The sequence below is a fragment of the Lepisma saccharinum genome, chromosome 4 (assembly GCF_977018435.1).
Source record: "Lepisma saccharinum chromosome 4, izLepSacc3.1, whole genome shotgun sequence".
Classification (NCBI taxonomy): domain Eukaryota; kingdom Metazoa; phylum Arthropoda; class Insecta; order Zygentoma; family Lepismatidae; genus Lepisma; species Lepisma saccharinum.
Genome location: NC_139232.1, coordinates 93,244,127 through 93,264,537, shown reverse-complemented (window position 1 = coordinate 93,264,537; position 20,411 = coordinate 93,244,127). Strand labels below are relative to the sequence as shown.

General features: G+C 39.4%; 1 protein-coding gene across 1 annotated transcript in view; it reads left to right on the top strand.

Moving 5' to 3' along the window:
- LOC145987262 (uncharacterized) overlaps positions 1–20,411 on the top strand; it is a 687,473-nt gene that overhangs the window by 608,448 nt on the left and 58,614 nt on the right. The window contains exon 5 of the mRNA XM_083121777.1: positions 2,834–3,074. Within this exon, the coding sequence (XP_082977903.1) occupies positions 2,834–3,074 (241 nt within the window). The remainder of the gene's footprint in view (positions 1–2,833; positions 3,075–20,411) is intronic.

Genomic DNA, 20,411 nt, shown 5'->3' with positions numbered 1-20,411 from the left:
CAGCGCCCTTGGCAACAGTAGCTCATTGGGGCATCCTTGTTGAAGCCATCTCTCCCCATTAACCTCCAGTAACAAAGTACCTCCCCCTTCTCTCTTCCACCCTGTGGCTTCCCCATCCTGCCATTCGTTGTCATTCAACACTTATCTCCCATCAGCCAATTAACTGCACTGCTTGACAACGGCCATTAGAAGGGTGTAATTAATTTAATAATCCCAGCATGGTAGATGAAGTTTGCGTGTATGTCAATGGGGTATCGCATACACACAACATTTTAACACGCAACTCCGCACCCCTTGTTCCCATCATTAAGTGGTCGTTGTGCATGTCACGGTGAAAACATTGAATGTCCAGTTATGAAAACCAACACTGCGGCCCACGTCCTGTTTCCCTGTGTTCCAAATCCATTGATTCCTCCACTTCGCTAGTCCTCACCTGTCCACATTGAAACCGTCCATTACGAACTATTTCCAGAAAAGTCCTTTCCATTGTTGCGCAATAATTGTGTGATTGATCGAATTGTATAACAGATTGTTGCGTATCGCAAATGAAGATCCATTGATGATACAACAATGACATGGGGATTTTAATTGGAAACACGAAATCTGAAATTCTCCGATATGGTTCTTTAAAGATTAAAAATTGGTAAAGGATTGTTAAGGTATTAAAGGTTTACAAGACTTGAAATAACGCTTAGGTTAAACAATTGACATGTTGAGCCACTATAATATCTGACACGCCATGCTGACGTCGATAACACCATGCGTAAATAAGCAGTTTTTAGCCAATGATGAATGATGCTTGAATAATGGCTGGATAGAGATATCTAAGAGTCCAATTGTGTGTGGTAATTAACCGATGAATGACGTGTGGAGGTAATTGTTGGCTGAATCAGAAGCATTGTTTCCTTAAACGCAGTGTTCTAAGTACCGTATCACACCAGTGCTCAATTTCTACATACAATCTTTGAATAGAGTAACTTAAAGAAAGAACCACTTTATGCTTGTTGTTGATATTACCTATATAGATTCTTCATTGTGTCTACATATGGTGTCATTGTAGGGGAGCACAATGGTTTTCCAAAACATTTAATAATGAACAACCTTCCTTTATCATTTATATTGTTCACTATTACTAGCATAACTCCATTGGTTTTCGAAACCACTTTCAATTGTTGAAACCATTCCAAGAATAAAAATGTACGTCGCCTTACGTACGTTGTGCAGTTTCCTTGAAAATATTTTTTTTACTTATATTTTCACAGACCGGGTCCCATTTTATTCTTTAAAGTTTAGTTATCACTTGCTTGATATAGATTTCTTTTGTTTGTTCATAAACTTCTCTAATTTTAAATATTTGCAGAACGGAAAATTCTTATTAATTTTACCGCTCGCTTTGGATCTTTATTTGTCTTCACTCCTAATGAATTAAATCTTCTATAACTTCTGAAGGTTTCGTGATCCTGTATTTTTGGTCCAAAATATTAAAACCTTGTGGAGTACAAGGGGCGATCGCTTCTTAAGACATTCAAATATCAACCTCACTTCCATGTACAACAACTTGGACTGCATTTTCCAGACTATAGCTCGTCTACTCTTACGGCGGCCGCTCTACATGCTGGCAATATGAGCGGGGAATATGCGAAGACCAACCAGACAACACCGGTGGCGCCGAGAGTTATGTGGCGGGTAGAAGTACTACACGTACCTCGTTCTACAGGCTGCTGCGTTCCTTATCGCGCTGCATTGGTCGCTTCCCCGCTCCCCACTTCCCTTGCCAGCCAGCATGTAGAGTGTCCGCCGTAATACTAGAGGAGAGCTATAACGAGACTCCGCTGCCCGGACTCACAGGCAGTATAATCCTGTATAATCCTCTGGAGCGATCTTCTTTTGCCGTCCATATATGTTTGTAATTGTCCCTTCATCTTCTAATTCATCTTACCACCATTCATCCTCATCTATTCGCAATTAGACCAAAGTAAAATAAATCATACCATTTCATTCGACTCAAAAACATTGACATTATTGAGATAACCTATGTGCCTACTAAGTGGTGCGTTTGGGAAACTGTTTTTAAGCACATGCGCTACTACATTCTATGATATTGCAGGTCACTCCAAAGCTGCGGTTTGGACGTTGCTATGAAAGACACTGAAATGTGATTTCCACATATTGGTAGAAGGTTTCCTTTCCAAGTTGCACCCACATTGTCTCCATATTGCAATCAGCGCCTTCTAGTGGCGAGAGCGTGAAACGTCGCCACTAGCAGATCACATCAAAAACCCTCAGAACTGCTGTTCTGAATGTCATAATTCTCCGGGATACGGTAATAATTGCCAACAGTTGGGTGCCCAAACTGTGAGTGCAAGGATATTTTACTTTCTCTTGGTTGACAAGGCTTATACTTTGTCCCGGCAACCCCTGGAGCAAACAAAATAAAACAAGCCTCTGCGCAAATAGTGATTTGAGAGGGGTTGGCCAACGAACACGTGAGAGGGGACGGGATTGCTTGGAGGGGAGAAAGTGACTGCCGTTACCAGTTGTTTGCAGGAGCGTTTACTATTTGACTCCTCCCACTCGCTTTCCTCTCCTCTCTGCCGTTATGCGCAGACTTGCTACACAGATTCGCCGGATAGAGTATAGCATTAAGAGGCTGGGCAAAAAATGGGGCCACGCTCCCTAATAGACAGCGAAGATTGCCATATTTATAATATCGTGTAAGTTTTTAAAATAATCTGTAATTAGCCTGCACATCGCAGGCAAATTGTGAGATTTTATAGTTATTACGCATGAAAGCAAACTTCACAATTGAAACTTTCCAATTGTTCTTCCGCAGGTGAACCAGAGTTACATGACATGGTACCCTGACGTCGAATTCGAGGGGAGCCATAAGAAGATGGCCGTAGTGGGCCTCCATTTCGAGATCGACGGAACGACTTTCCACCACGGGAAAATCTACCTGCGTTGCCTAATTTCCATTTTGACCATCTACAGCGAGCACATCGATGAAACTCTGGAGGAGGAGAGGCCTCGGTTGGCATCGGTGCTTGGTACACGGGAATCATCCCACGGGAGAGGTAGGTTAATTTGATCTTGGCTGCGATAAAATTGTTCTTACCGAAATCGTCTTGGAATGGTCGAATGGCATTGGAGACCTCACTCGTTCCGAAGAGCACACTGAAGGTTTGAGAAAAGCCGTTTACACATTTAGGAAAACTGGGTTTGTGTGCTTCTGAGTACTGCCACATTAAAATTTGTGGAACCAATGGAAGATTTTGTGTGGTATAAAGTTACATCAAAGAGATAGATTGGAAGATCTAAGGCTGAGAAGGGTAGTTGAACATATTAACGCTTAAGACAGAATACGAATTTAATTAGATATATTCAATCGTCTAGTTTACCCATTGCTTATTGTAACACAACGTTTTACTACTAGAGATATCCTAGTGCCATCTGAAGGTGAATAAAACACTCAAATTGCTGACCAAGGTAGAATTTATTGTAAAATAACAACTATAAACGCAACGTTTCCAACCTCTAACAAGGTCTTCTTCAGACAAGGATTTTAGTGTGGATCTTGGTCTGAAGAAGACCCTGTGTTAGAGGGTGGAAACGTTACGTTTATAGTTGTTATTTTGCAATAAAATCTGCCTTGGTCGACAATTTGTGTTTTTTTTATCTAGTATGGTAGGAAGACTAAAGTGCTGACCTAAATGTGAAGTATTACTAGTTCAGTGCGCTAGCCACTGTCACACCGTACCTCCAGAAATATGTATTATTCTCTTTCTTTTTGAGAAGAGGTAGTTGAAACCATACGCAATAACTTGAATATAAAGGTATATTTCAAAATTAACAGAGCTGAATTCGTCACTAGCAGTTATACATATCCTGTACGTTTTTACTGTTTACTTTTACGATTTGTTAATTGTTTTTAGGCATGCACGTTCATAAATTCACAATTGTAAAGTCACCATAACTCAAGATTGTAACATGTGTGCTCCTCACATAGCCACACTTGCTGGCACTGCAGGGTCTTTATTCGGTTCGAAGCAGTACTGTGCAGGCTCTGATTTCGCTTTCTTTCAAATTTGTTTCTTTTTCTAGTGTTCTCAAATTTGATACGTTCAAGGCTGTATTATTATACAAGGTGGTTATAATTAAAGTGACGGTGTTCAGAGTGGTATAGCACGGGCTGTAATGAGAGTAGCAGTCTGAAACTTCGTAGATATGCTAATGAAGCAATGCGCTCGCGAATTATGCCAAAAAAAAAAATAGTTCCAATTCTCGCCACCAGGGTAAAAAATGGCGCTGTAAGCAGTCAAAACTTGGTATAGTTACAGGAAAAACACTATAAATCGCAGAAAACAATACTCTTTGTAATAAAATATCGCTACAATTTCACTATTCGAATTACATGAACATTACTAAAGGAAAAAGCAACAAGCGTCACCAACAACAACCAGGGAGCTCACACAATGGTTAGGCAATTTCACTGACTTTGACGTCAGAGTTATGGAAAATTCCACGTTTTGACTGCTTACAGCGCCGTTTTTTACCCTGGTGGCGAGAATTGGAACTATTTTTTTTTTTTCATAATTCGCGAGCGCATTGCTTCATTAGCATATCTACGAAGTTTCAGACTGCTACTCTCATTACAGCCCGTGCTGTACCACTCTGAACACCGTCACTTTAATTATAACCACCTGGTACTATTAAACGTATTATAATATTTATTAATAATAAGTTAATAATACTCAGAGGTGAACGATGAGACTCGGTGAAGTACACAGACTCCTCTCAGGTACAGGGATAGTGTGAGGCAAAGACAATATTCACAGCACAGAGAAATAACACCACATTGCTGCAGTAGATAAACTAAAAGGTTTTATTCTTTATTTATTGCAATTATAATGCAAACAGGCTTAGTACGAAGGTGATGATTTCGCTTTGACGATGACTTGACTCAACTAAAACGCATAAACTCAATGCGTGGCTATCGGCATGCTTATGATCACATAGGTTTAGCTTGTGCCCCGAACCACCACACCAAGATGTATGCACAACACCGATAAGCTATTTTTAAGTTTAAAGTCTTCGACGATCCGTGGCGAAAGTGAGATATTTCTTACGCGATATCCTCTCTTTTATACTATTTTCGAGAACACAGATTCAAGTACAGATGAATCACTCACTATCTACAAAAGGATACTATTGACAAAACTGACATCTATACATGTTTAGAAATACAAATTCACATAGTGCACTCTCGCAAACATGAAGATATATTAAACTACTCATAATAGAGCATAAAATACAATAAACATTAAACAAAAGATATACATTACAAACAAGGTGCAATAATACATATAATAACACGGAAATTACGTTTTCTTGCTCAAAATAAATATATTAGTGACATGTTTTAAAGTTATGACGTCACATAAAAATATGGATCATATCAAATTGATTCGCTTTGTTCCGTAATCTTTTCCTTACATATTCTGCTATTTCCGACAAGTCTGTTCCTTTTGGTGTATAGTTGTGTTCATATAGCCTCTTACAGAGACTCTCACATATGTAACTAAGAATTAGAAACCATTAATCCATCTCCATACACCCTTTTAGTACTATTGTGTCCTTTCATAGCTTGGCAACGCTTTATTTTCCTTCAATATAATTTCTTTACATTATCTGAGGAGATGCTAGGAGATATACACATATTATTAACTATTGATTGCACACTTAATTAGAATAACGAATAAAGATTCTTCGAAGTGAGTCTCATAGAGAAATTTTAAGAAAATGTTGGAATGCCTCCTGAGAGTCGAGAAAGGAGACTTGTAATTTGGAACGATAGTGAAGAGAAAAAAATGCAAAGGACTGTATTTTCATAGAGACAGACCAATTGTGAGGATGTATTTAGTTTTAAGAAAATAGTATCGTTCCATTTTTGTTTCCAACCCTTCTTGAGGTTTTCAAGCTTTCATGCCTCCCCATTTAAGCTGTACGGCTGTTCTAGAAGCGAGAGGAATTCTTGAAATTTCCGTTGACTTGAGAAAGCTCAATTACTTAGAGGCGTACCTTGGAACCGTAACAGCACCAAATAGCTATCAAGTTGCACCTTTCCCGCGGAACGCTTGTCGTTTCGGCAGACGCGGCTCGCAAAGAGTCGCGACTTCGATTCCTCGTTAGGGGATAATTTCCCAGTTGACCCAGCTGTTTGAGGCAATTTGGAAAGCTGTCAGAATGCAAATGGCCTCCCCTCATGGAATGTGCTTTTTCCAAGAGTCCAATTTACAGGAGGCAACGTGGATGTCCCGCGGAATGAAATAAAACGAGCGAAGAGCCGCGTAATTGATTTTTCTTCACGGGGGAGGAATGCGGACCGCTACGAAAACCAGGTTTCCTTTTCCACATTGGAATTTGTAAGCAGCCTCTCGCTAACCCTTCGTTATAATGGTTTAAATGTGGGTTCAAAGGAAAATAACACTATTGACGGGACCCTCATGTTGAAATCACATCGTTGGAACGTAATATGCATTGATCTCGATGTATGGAACAAAATCTGGTTGTGCGTGGGTGTGGGACGCAACCGTTTATTTAAATGCAGTATTTTATGATTCACAGAGGTAGATAATGGTTATAATTTCCAATTGCGTGCATAATAAATATATTTAAAAAATTGAATAATTAAAATTGCATTAATTAATTTCACCATGTAATGGCCTTTATTACTTTAAAAATTCCTTTATCATGTTAAACGCGGTGGTATTTCTCCATGCACATTTTAATTTTTCTGCTATTTTCCTAAACAAAGCTTACAATAGATGCAGTACTTTTAATTACTATTCATGTATTTAAAGTAATTGTTTATTGTAGTAATTTGTTTACTGTGACCTTTGCCAACTGCAACTTCATTCTAATTATCCCGGGCTTTCCCGCAAGCAACCAAATGTTAATCTTCGCTGCATTCTTTCAGACTAACGAGATTCTGGCACCTTGACTAAGAGTCAGTATAATTATCCTTTGCGGTGCTGGTGTTTGATCCTGTCTACGTGTGTTTGTGATTGATTCGGTCTTATCAGTTCTCATTCCCATCCTCGGGATTGACCAATAGTGGCTGAAAAGCCGACTACAACAAATTAGTCAATAGCTATCCCAGTCACTTTTGTAATCTTACCAAGAGCGTTTAAGGTGAAATGTTTATATCGGTAAAATACCTTTCGGAGATGGTCCAGTACTGAATTTAAAGTAAACGGACGACATTTTCCGAAAGGAATCCAGTCCAATTGATCAAGAATCAATTTATTTGCTTAGTAGTTCTTTTTGACTTCTGAATTTCTCGAGCGAAATAAGTTCTATTATTACGGATCTTTAAGTATACTGTGGCTTGAAATAACATGAAAATTGCAAAGCACTAACTATAAATTTTCGTTATTTAAAATATGCTCAAATAAAAAAAAAGCTTGCAAAATTTAATTAACCCACTCAGTTAGCCCTCTTTAGTGCTTATATTCATTAAAGGCTTTTCCAACAGTGAAATTTCGTCAGTTGTTTCCATACATTCTGCATCTACAACACATTGACAATTTTCTTGATGCACCGTGACCACCACCAGACCACTGAAAGAACGTCGAATACGGCAGTGTAAAAGTTTAACCTAAACCGCTATTCAATGTGACCATAACGCTAGTTGCCTTTGTGTCCGAGTGCTGAAGTCACCATCTCGTCACGGACGGGCAAAAGTATCCTACGTGCTGATGTGCACATAACATAAAGAGCAATAAATCAACTCTGCCACTCAGGTGATAAGTTGTTAGTATTTTATTATTTACGAGGTATTCGGTGATTGTATTATATTCAATAATAATAACTGAATACTGTTCTGAGGTGAACGATGAGACTCGCTGAAGTACACAGACTCCTCTCAGGTATAGGAGTGGTGTTAGGCAACGAGAAATAAGTACACATTATTGCTGTAGATAAACGAAATATTTTTTTATTTATTTATTACAATTATATACTTGAAAAGAAAATAGATATTTCACCTTATCGGTGGCTTGGCTCAACTATAACACGCAACCTCAATGCGCAGCTGGCTATCGGCGTACCTATAGCCGCATAGGTCTAGCTTATGCCTCGAACTATTACACCGAGAGGTATGTACAACGCCGACCAGCTTGTTTTAGTTTGAATCTGTCGACGATCTGCGGCAAATGTTCCTTTCCCATCCGAAATCCTCTCTTTTATAACATTTTTAAGGTCACAGATTAAACACAGATGAATCACTTGCTAATTACAAAAACATGCTTCAAACAAGAGCGACATCTATACAAGTTTCTATACAATAACAGTTGGGCTGAAAAGTTCGTAAGCTGACTCATAGATGGCGTTACTAGAATTAAATCCATGTGATTTTTACTTAGTACTAACCTTCAAAAGATACGTGTATAAATTTCACAGCTGCCGGATAATTAGTTCGTGAGATATAGCATTGTGAGTGAAGCAGCTTTTGTTATTGTGGAAAAATGGATAAAAAATAATTTCGTGTGTTAATAAAGCATTGCTTTTTGGCGAAAAAAATACTGTTGAAGCCAAGGCTTGGCTTGATAAACATTATTCGGACTCTGCACCAGGAAAATCAACCGTTGAGAAGTGGTTTGCTAAATTTAAACGAGGCGAAATGAGCATCGAAGACGATGCACGCAGTGGACGCCCCAAAGAGGCTGTTACCGACGAAAACATCAAAAAAGTCCACAAAATAATTTTAAATGATCGTAAAGTGAAGTTGATCGAGATAGCTGAGACTTTAAAAATATCAAAGGAAAGTGTTGGACATATTGTGCATGAATATTTGAACATGCGAAAGCTGTGTGCAAAATAGGTGTCGCGCGTGCTCACAATCGATCAAAAGCAACAACGTTTTGATGATTCGGAGCAATGTTTAGCGATATTCAACCGTAATAAACACGATTTTTTTATATCCGTCGATATATTACAATGGATGAAACATGGCTCCATAACTACACTCCAGAGTCCAATCGACAGTCAGCCGAGTGGACTACACGTGATGAACCGAATCCAAAGCGTGGAAAGACGCAACAGTCGGCTGGCAAGGTTATGGCATCAGTATTCTGGGATGCGCATGGTATTATATTCATCGATTACCTCAAAAAGGGCCAGACCATCAACAGCGATTATTACATAGCGTTGTTGGAGCGTTTAAAGGATGAAATCACGAAAAACGGCCCCATTTGAAGAAGAAAAAAGTGATGTTTCATCAAGACAATGCACCGTGTCACAAATCAATGAAAACGATGGCAAAATTATATGAATTAGACTACGAATTGCTTCCCCATCCACCATATTCTCCAGATCTGGCCCCCAGTGACTTTTTCCTGTTTGCAGACCTTAAAAGAATGCTCGCTGGAAAGAAATTTAGCACTGATGAAGAGGTAATCGCCGAAACTGAGGCCTATTTTGAGGCTAAAGAGAAATCGTACTATACAAATGGCATCGAAAAATTGTATGACCGCTATAATCGTTGTATTGCCCTCGAAGGCAACTATATTGAATAATAAAATCGAATTTTGTCAAAAAAATATTTTTTACTATGTTAGCCTACGAACTTTTCAGCCCAACTGTATATCTACACAAAGTATTTCTCAATACATAAGAGACATTGAATTACTCAAAATAGAATATGAAATACAATAAATGTTAAACAAGACATATACATTACAAACAAAAACAAACAAAAATTACGCTCTCTATCACAAGGATCATAACACAGGCTTGGTGACTTCAAAATTCATAAGAACATCCATCCTGTACAAGAACCAATACGTGTCATTTTGCTGAATTCCAAGAAGTAACCGAACCCCTTTTCTTGTTTCGTATTAATTATCAACTTAGGCACATCGTTTACATTGGGATTTAGTTTCTAATTAGGCTCTCTTTCCTCGACGTCAATGTTAATAAGCAAACACGGACGTCCGTTTGCTAACAATGCCTACCTTTATCTTGCGGGCGACAATCTCCCTCCAACCCCGCAGTCTTTTTTTCTCCCCTCCCCGATCAATGCTCACAATGAGGGAAGTTGGATGAGGAAGATACGCAGGTCTCCGCTCTCCGGATAACCTTGTCAATGAGGTGTATCTATTCATCTCTTTAACTTGCGGGGTAATTGGTTTGCGTAGGGAGGAACGGGCTGTTTGACTTTAAATACGTAATTTTGAAATTAATGAACCAGAGAGGGAGGAGGTGAAAGGAAGGGTATTGAAAGATGAAGTGGCAAGATTTTGCGATGAGGTTAACAGCAGACTTTAATTGATGATGGCTGAACTTAGCTTGATTGATACTGGTACTTCAGTTTTCGCTTTATATTGCATTAAATGGACAGGGAAATTATAGGAAACTAATCAATCGGGCTTCACTTATTTTCCTAAATCTTTTCATGACCTTGCCTAACATTTCTAACAATATTAACAGCAACAGCCGTTTGATGGTCCGGATTTTTATCGCGTGGCACTTGGAGTCCCATCGTCGCTTTTATCCAGCTCTTCTGACCTCATTCCATTTTTTCTGTTTAGGATAAGTATGCAAGTGTCCTAATGATGCTCGTTCAGCACTAAAATTTGGAGGGTGTAAAGGATGACACGTTATCAACACACCCAAATGTCAACACTTCCACGAAGTACAACCTAGACTGCATTTTGCAGACTAACGAGTCCCTGGTGTCTTGACCCATGGCCATTATAATCCTCTTTCGGACGTCTGTTGTGTGATGTCCATGTGTTTTGTGATTTTCCCTCCCATCTACTTATCTTATCACCATTCATACTTTTCTTCGCAATTAGCGAAAAAGTTGCAGAAATGCGAAGTAAAAAAAGCAATGAACTAAAATTTGGATACTTCACCGGGGATTTAACCCGGGACACAACCAAACTTAGTATATCACCGAGTTAAACTCTTCCTTGATCGTGCCCTGCCCTATCAACTGTTGATATGTTCGAAACAACTCGAGGTAGAAAGACAAGAGTCTTAGTAGACTGAAAACATTATAAAAGTAATTGTCTAAACCAGCAAGCACTCCTCGCTTCGAGTTTCTTTCTATGCAGCGAGTCATATCAACAAAATATTGATTGCAAGAACTATAAAAAATACAAATATGTATTTCAGTAGATGCTCTCGAAAAGCATACAATGCACAGAAGCATACACAGAGAAGGAGTGAGAAGAAAACCTAATACAAGTGTAGTCACACCAGGTTAATTCATATGATATATATATATATATATATATGATATATATATATATATATATATATATATATATATATATATATATATATATATATATATATATATATATATATATAGCGTGTCCCGCTAATACGTATAATAAAAGAAAGATTCATAACTTCTAAACAAACTGTCATAATGATGTGATTGTTGTTTCATTTTAAAGAATGACTCAGAATTTTTTTTAGCAACACATTCAGTGGTAGTTGCGCATGCGCAGTAGCCAGAATGTCTTGAAAACTGATATCATCAGTTTCTCAGTAGCCATTCGTCATGTGGTCTCCGCAAGAAAAGGTGTTTTGTGTTTTAACGTTGTCTGAAGTGAAGTCTGTGACACTTGTGCAGAGACGATATCGTGCACGTTTGCGTGCTAAAGAAGTAGTTCCATCGTACATTTCAATAAAGAAATGGGAAAAACAGTTACGCGAAACCGGTTAATTTTTCAAATCTCGTTAGAGATTTCCTGGACGAGCATTTCAATGGAAAATGGATAGGAAGAGGTTCGAATTTTATTGAATGACCCCACGGTCGCCAGACCTCACTGTGTGTGATTTTTTGTTGTGGGGGTGTGTTAAGGACAAACTTTACTGTACACCAGTTAGAGATTTGCAAGACTTGCGTGAAAGAATTGTGGTTGAAGTAAGCAACATTACGCCGTACATGCATCAAAACGTGTGGCTTGAGGCTGACAACCGGTTTGACATTTGTCGTGCCACTAACGGTTCACATGTGGAAGTGCGCTAGTTTTCTTAATTTGTAAAAAAATTCTGAGTTGTTACATGTTTGTATAAAATTTGGACAAAAAATATTGGTAAATAAAAAAATTGTGATTTTTTCTTTTATTATACGTATAAGCGGGACACGCTGTATATATCTGTAATTTGATACATTCGAGATTCTTTATATTAAACAATTATACCTGGCATAATGTAAGAGGTTAGAGCGTGGAATTTAATAAGAAATAGCAACTAGTTTATGTTTGAACTACACAGACAGACACACGTACATGTATGTAGGGTGTTGCCGTACAACAGCAACAACTTTCACAGCGGATATACGATATTTAGATAAACACATTTTCAACGTTTTGCACGTTGAAGCGTCGTTTCTATGCTACGACTCCTCGAAGAAACTGCCTATTTCTGAGCTGTCATTGCATTTGTGGATCACACAATCTGTCCGTACTGTACTCAAACATTTTGTCGTTGCACAACAATGGCAACCTTAAATCTGTGCTAAACGAGTGCATACATACGAGGTAGAAAATGCAATTTCTTGAGGACGAAACGAGCACACGACAATAAAAAAAAGTTACCTAGAAAAGTTGTAGGTCTTCCCTTACAAATGTTTTATCTATCTCGTTCTGTAGGTGCTAAGATTTAGTTGTAGTGTTCCCTAGGCTTTTTCATTAGTGCTCGTAGTATGAAGCTGAAGTAGGCGAATACATCACTCGTACCCATTCGTCTCGGAGTTACTCTCGAATCCAGATTCATGATCCTCCCTATTTTGAGCTTATTTCGCGGTAGTCAACGAACAGGAAGGATCAAGATTTCCAGTCACGTGTCTGCCTACTCGACTGGAAACCTAGCGGCTGCTGACCCTTGGTACGGGAGGAGGGGGGGATAATCAAGCGTATAATACAACACAAGCCTCCGTCGTCAACCCTTCCTGCTACACATCCTTTGAACCAGCGGCTAGAGTTTGAAAGGGTCCTCCCTGGTTGTAAGGGAACTTCAGAGTTGGTCTGTAAGGAATGTGGATGAGGCACATCTTCGCCACGAGCTCTGGAACAAAAGAGTTATTAATTATATTCTGTGACTTCATCTTGCCACCCCCCAAACCTCTCTCTCTCTCCCTTTTTAAATATATTCAGAACGCGGCAGGATAAGTTGCTGTCTCTAACAAGAACTGGCGTCTCGCTCAAGTTAGACTGTATTTGTCTTCCATTATGAGATATGGCGAGGGTGGCTTTGCACTGGCTCACAAAGACTGGGAGCAAGAGTTTTAGAGTCACTTTGCTACTTAATATGCAGTTTGTAATTGAGATAGGATCTTTGGAGGTTTCACGTTGTTTTCCCAGCGTTCGGGGGGAACGTCTTCGGGTTTTCGCAAATTGACGTCATGGTGGTGCAAACAGTGCCGAGCCAAATCAGTCTGAAGCCATTCGCTCAATTTGCAGCTAACTTGCTCAGCTCGTAATCAAGTCAGTGTACTTTTCAGTCTTGGCGTGGCTTTAAAGAAATGCATGCGGTCTCTCTCAGCTTTGTTTCCATAAAGAGGTAGTAATGATCAGTAAACTTTATTTTGAAGAAGTATCGTCAGCGAGCACAGCGTTTTAGAGGGAGTGGTGGAATAACCGCGAAAGGGCACCGCAGCGAAACGTAACACAGGATTTAACGCGAAAGGAACAAGAGCGAAACGTAACACAGGATTTAACACGAAAGGAACATGTGCGAAACGTAACACAGGATTTAACGCGAAAGGAACAAGAGCGAAACGTTACACAGGATTTAACGAGAAAGGAACAAGAGCGAAACGTAACACAGGATTTAACGAGAAAGGAACATGTGCGAAACGTAACACAGGATTTAACGCGAAAGGAACAAGAGCGAAACGTAACACAGGATTTAACGCGAAAGGAACAAGAGCGAAACGTAACACAGGATTTAACACGAAAGGAACATGTGCGAAACGTAACACAGGATTTAACGCGAAAGGAACAAGAGCGAAACGTTACACAGGATTTAACACGAAAGGAACATGTGCGAAACGTAACACAGGATTTAACGCGAAAGGAACAAGAGCGAAACGTAACACAGGATTTAACACGAAAGGAACATGTGCGAAACGTTACACAGGATTTAACGAGAAAGGAACAAGAGCGAAACGTAACACAGGATTTAACAAGAAAGGAACAAGAGCGAAAAGTAACACAGGATTTAACACGAAAGGAACATGTGCGAAACGTTACACAGGATTTAACGAGAAAGGAACAAGAGCGAAACGTAACACAGGATTTAACACGAAAGGAACAAGAGCGAAACGTAACACAGGATTTAACAAGAAAGGAACAAGAGCGAAAAGTAACACAGGATTTAACAAGAAAGGAACAAGAGCGAAAAGTAACACAGGATTTAACGAGAAAGGAACAAGAGCGAAACGTTACACAGGATTTAACGAGAAAGGAACAAGAGCGAAACGTAACACAGGATTTAACGAGAAAGGAACAAGAGCGAAACGTAACACAGGATTTAACACGAAAGGAACATGTGCGAAACGTAACACAGGATTTAACGAGAAAGGAACAAGAGCGAAACGTAACACAGGATTTAACGAGAAAGGAACAAGAGCGAAACGTAACACAGGATTTAACGCGAAAGGAACAAGAGCGAAACGTAACACAGGATTTAACGCGAAAGGAACAAGAGCGAAACGTAACACAGGATTTAACACGAAAGGAACATGTGCGAAACGTAACACAGGATTTAACGCGAAAGGAACAAGAGCGAAACGTTACACAGGATTTAACGAGAAAGGAACAAGAGCGAAACGTAACACAGGATTTAACGAGAAAGGAACAAGAGCGAAACGTAACACAGGATTTAACACGAAAGGAACATGTGCGAAACGTTACACAGGATTTAACGCGAAAGGAACAAGAGCGAAACGTAACACAGGATTTAACAAGAAAGGAACAAGAGCGAAAAGTAACACAGGATTTAACACGAAAGGAACATGTGCGAAACGTTACACAGGATTTAACGAGAAAGGAACAAGAGCGAAACGTAACACAGGATTTAACAAGAAAGGAACAAGAGCGAAAAGTAACACAGGATTTAACACGAAAGGAACATGTGCGAAACGTAACACAGGATTTAACACGAAAGGAACATGTGCGAAACGTAACACAGGATTTAACGCGAAAGGAACAAGAGCGAAACGTAACACAGGATTTAACACGAAAGGAACATGTGCGAAACGTTACACAGGATTTAACGAGAAAGGAACAAGAGCGAAACGTAACACAGGATTTAACAAGAAAGGAACAAGAGCGAAAAGTAACACAGGATTTAACACGAAAGGAACATGTGCGAAACGTAACACAGGATTTAACACGAAAGGAACATGTGCGAAACGTAACACAGGATTTAACGCGAAAGGAACAAGAGCGAAACGTAACACAGGATTTAACAAGAAAGGAACAAGAGCGAAAAGTAACACAGGATTTAACACGAAAGGAACATGTGCGAAACGTAACACGGGATTTAACGCGAAAGGAACAAGAGCGAAACGTAACACAGGATTTAACACGAAAGGAATATGTGCGAAACGTAACACAGGATTTAACGCGAAAGGAACAAGAGCGAAACGTTACACAGGATTTAACGAGAAAGGAACAAGAGCGAAACGTAACACAGGATTTAACGAGAAAGGAACAAGAGCGAAACGTAACACAGGATTTAACACGAAAGGAACATGTGCGAAACGTTACACAGGATTTAACGAGAAAGGAACAAGAGCGAAACGTAACACAGGATTTAACAAGAAAGGAACAAGAGCGAAAAGTAACACAGGATTTAACACGAAAGGAACATGTGCGAAACGTTACACAGGATTTAACACTTAAGGAACATGTGCGAAACGTAACCGGGAAGGAATAAACGCAAAAGGTTTAAGCGCGAGTAGATTTAGAGCGGAACGGATTATTTCCGAAAGCAAAATTGAACACAGGATTAAGCGTGAATGGAACAACCGCGAAAGAATTTAGGACGAAACGGACTAAGAGCAAATATTGGCTCAGTTATCATTGCATATCTCTTGGTGTGGTAGTTCGGGGCGCAAGCTAGGTCTATGTGATCATAGGCTTGCCGATAGCCACGCATTGAGTTTATGCGTTTTAATTGAATCAATTCATCGACAAAGCGAAATCCTCGCCTTCGTCTCAAGTATAGTTGCATTATAATTGCAATAAATAAAGAATAAATCTTTTCAGTTTATACATACAGCAGTAATGTGGTTTTATTTCTCTGTGCTGTGAATATTGTCTTTGCCTAACACTATCCCTGTACCTGAGAGGAGTCTGTGTACTTCACCGAGTCTTATCGTTCACCGCTGAGTATTATTAAGTTAATATTAATAGTAAAATAATACGACGCGTCTAAATAATTGTGCATTTAGAACGTATCAAGTGGCAGCTCAACGTGTTGGCTCGAATTTGTAGTGTACAAGGGCAAGACAATTGTTTAAAGTTGAGATTCATTGTGCAAGAGCACTAAACTTTTATATTTGTAGAAAAGCACAGAACTACTTCGTTTGAAATGGAAAGTAAACATTTGCGTAGCGCAAATAAAAATCTTGCTTCAAGTTCTGAGCTTAATGTTCCCGATTGTTGTCGGAACATTGATAAAGATAAAACCACATTTGTGTGCACGAAATGTACAAAGTTTCTACATTATGAATGTTGTGGCTTAGATGTTCGATCTGAAAGCCACGAAGCTACCGATTTCGTTTGTAAAGAATGTGAATCATTCTCTACAACTATTACATCTGATCCATTAAATATGTTTGAAGCTTTAAAAGCCATGATTGAAGGAATTAGCAAGCAGCAAGTTGAAAGTATGGAAACATTACAGGCTGATATTAGCAAACAGTCTGAAACATTGCAGGCTGACATTAAACAGCAAGCTGATTCCATTAATAACTTGAAGGCTGATATCTGTAGACAATGTGCGCTATTAAAGGATGATATCGGTAAGCAGCACGATGAATCTATGAAAGCTTTAAGAGCTGAAATAGGCGAGATGGCCTGTGAAATACAACAACTAAAGTCTGAGAACGAGAATACTAGGGCCCGATTCTCTGAAGAAATTTGGCAGGCTAGAGAGATGGACTTTGATGAGTTCCGACGTAGCTTGGCAGCCGATGTTAATAAAGCCAGGGAAAGTGTTCGCATCGATGTAGAGGATATTAATTCGAGATTCACTGAGGAGTGCAATAAGATTATTGAAAAACAGCTGACGATGGAACAGATATTGGCCGAGGCCGAGACTGACAAAAAACAGTTCCGGGCTGAGGTCCAAGAAAATATTAGTCAGATTTCCGTCCTTGTGTCTCAAAGAAGCAAGGATGTTGAGGAAATAAAGACTCAGGTAGAACAACTTACGAATCAGTTACAGACTATGCACGTTTCCCGGCAAACGGAAACAGAAACTGGATCTCGAACAGCTGGTCACCCGTCTGCAGTTGCTGAGGGTGCAGTGTTGCTAACCATTAACATTGAACTAAATGAAGCGATGGACAGAACAGGTGGAGAGAGAACTAGAAAAGACAAACAAGTATGTCGCCCACGAGTTACTGCTGATTCAAGAGCTAATGAAGTGGCCTCTGCAGTTCCACCTACCTTTAGTCTTTCGGGCGATGATAGAGGTTACAGAGAGCGTGAATCTCCCAGGGCACGGCATCGTCGTTATGAAGAAGGGGCAAAGAGGAAACGTCTAGCAAGGAAGAAAGATCGCAATTCCTCCTCTTCCAGCACCAGCTCGGACTCTCAGTATCAAGCGAATATCAGGAAGCGAACACGAAGGCATGGAAATGTGAGAAGCGGGTCAGATGAGTCACCGCCGCGAACTCGGCGATCAACGACGACAGGAACCCCAAGGATGGCAGACCTTAATTCCTTGTCGAAGTTCAAGGGAGACCTGGAAGCCCAGAATGCTGAACAGTATTTAAAATAACTCAATATCAACTTTGATTTAATGCAAGTTCCATACGAATACCGATTGGAAATTATTCCTCGGTTATTCAAAGGCCAGGCTGAGCATTGGTTTCGAGCAAATCAGTTTGAGTTTAGGTCCTATTCCGATTTCTGCCGCCGTTTTCGCAAGCAATATGCTTCTGAAGAGGCCAAAGAGAGGCAGCTGACGGCAGTGAGATCTCGTCGATATTCAAAGCAGTTTGGTATGAGTATGGAAGAATACGCATGGTCCATTTACTCAGCCTACCGCAATCTGTCTGCCCGTTATGTAGAATCAGAAATAGTGAACTTAATTATCTCTCAGCTTCCATATAGAGCCCGCAGCCTGAGTTTGGCTAATTCTCCTAGAACTGTACGACAGCTTGCTGATTTTTTGAAAAGATTCGAGGTGCTTGAAGAGCAGGGCAGTTGGAAGCCTGTGTGGAATAGGGAAGGAGTAGTGGTATTTACGGTAGGGACAGTGCCACTTACAAGTGTAGAAAAGGCGAGGCTATTTGATTGAACAATCAGATTTGCTTACACTTAAAACAATGCCAAGAGGGGCCCATACCCCAATTCTTCAGGTGTGATATGCTCTGATTTTTTAAGAATTTTGAATTCAAGTGTAGAAAAGGCGAGGGCTCAACAGATAGATTTACCCATACTTAAGACAATGGCAAGAGGGGCTTATACCCTAATTTTTCAGGTGTGGAGGTTTGGGTTTAAGTCCTCATAAAATATGAAGCCTCCCCTGATGGCAAAATGATAATATTGTTGTCTTGTAAACAAAAAAGGCTCGGGGTTCGAGTCCTGATAAAATATTTAAGATTGAAATACATGTGGCAAAATAATATGTCCACAAGTGAGATTTTGAGAATAATTACTGCTAGTTGATAGCTCCCAGATCTGAAACCCTGGTAAAAAAATGTTTTACAACAATATATTGTACAAAAACTGAATTTCTCAATTTTCCTATTTTCTCATGTTTTATAACCACTTGCTCAATACAATAGAAGAATAGTGGGTAGGCATAATTAATTGCCTCCATGTCCTGCCGGCACGCAAGAGATAAAATCTACACGCTAGAAGGGAGCATTAATGATTTTTCTGTACGATTCACTGAAGGGGCCATTAATCTTTCTGTGCGACAGGGGGAAAAAGTGTAACATGTCTGCAACATGTAAAAGTGTAACAAAGATTATTGAGATAAAAATACATATTTTCACACAGTGGCAATGAACTGACCCCCTTCATGCTGAAAACAATTCTATTCTGATAATATGAGCCTAGGCAAAGACTTAGAAAATATTATGGCAGTTCAAAATCCAATTTTGTCTGTATTAAGGTCTCAGAACCTAGTAAAATGTGGGCATATTCCATATTGAGAAGTGTTAATAGTGTTGCATTGTAATCAGGGGCTTTGGGTTCGAGTCCTGATAAAAGATTGAAATACATACAACTGCCCACACATAAGATATTCACTGCTAGCTGATAATACAGTTGAGGTTTCAAAGCTGGTAGAGTGTCTGGGGCCTCTCTGACAGCAAAGTGTTGGTATTATTGCTTTGTAATCAAAGGGCCTCTGTGTTTGAATCGGCTTCTAGAATTGCTCCGTGACTCTCTCATTTCTTACATCATAAACATATGATTTTTCACCTATGAGAATAACACTACAAATGGTGTCATCGGGTAATGCCTCGTGGAATTCACAGATAATTTTAATGTTTGTCCTGTCATTCACCACAACTTGTTTTCTTTTTGAAGTGTTGATGACAAACATGGGTCTCCGTGCCTTGAATTCATCTGGTGTGTAATACATATCCGTATTGCCTGTAGTGACCCTTTTGAAAGCCGAAAAAGCCTCATATAATTTGAGGAAATCATCCTTGGAAATGTCTAAATTGTAATTTTCTCTAGGAAATACCTCATTTCTGCCATTTTTAAGATATATGTTCTTGATGTTGCAGTTATCAAATTTACTTGAATTTTTTTCCTGATTATTGTGTCTCCCAGTCTGAAACAATACCACCACAAAATCAGGCATGTCGTATTGTATGCTGGAGAATGAATTTGTGGCATCAAACTCATAATAAGTACCAGATGCGGGCTTCTGTACAGATTGATATGTATAAAATTGCAGAGGAATGTGTGGATTTTTTATTATATCTGCTTTGTATTTAAGAGCATAGCTGGCCTCATATTCAACAACAGGGATTCTTAGCTCCATAGTCTGAATAATGCATTTGCCTGCATCTGGTAGGGTATTAGGCAGAGCTTCCCCTGTAGAGTTTATTGTACTGTACCTCATCAAAGCATTATTATCATTTGCAGCTCTTCTAAATGTGATTCTTAACCCACCCTTCCACATAATTTCTTTGT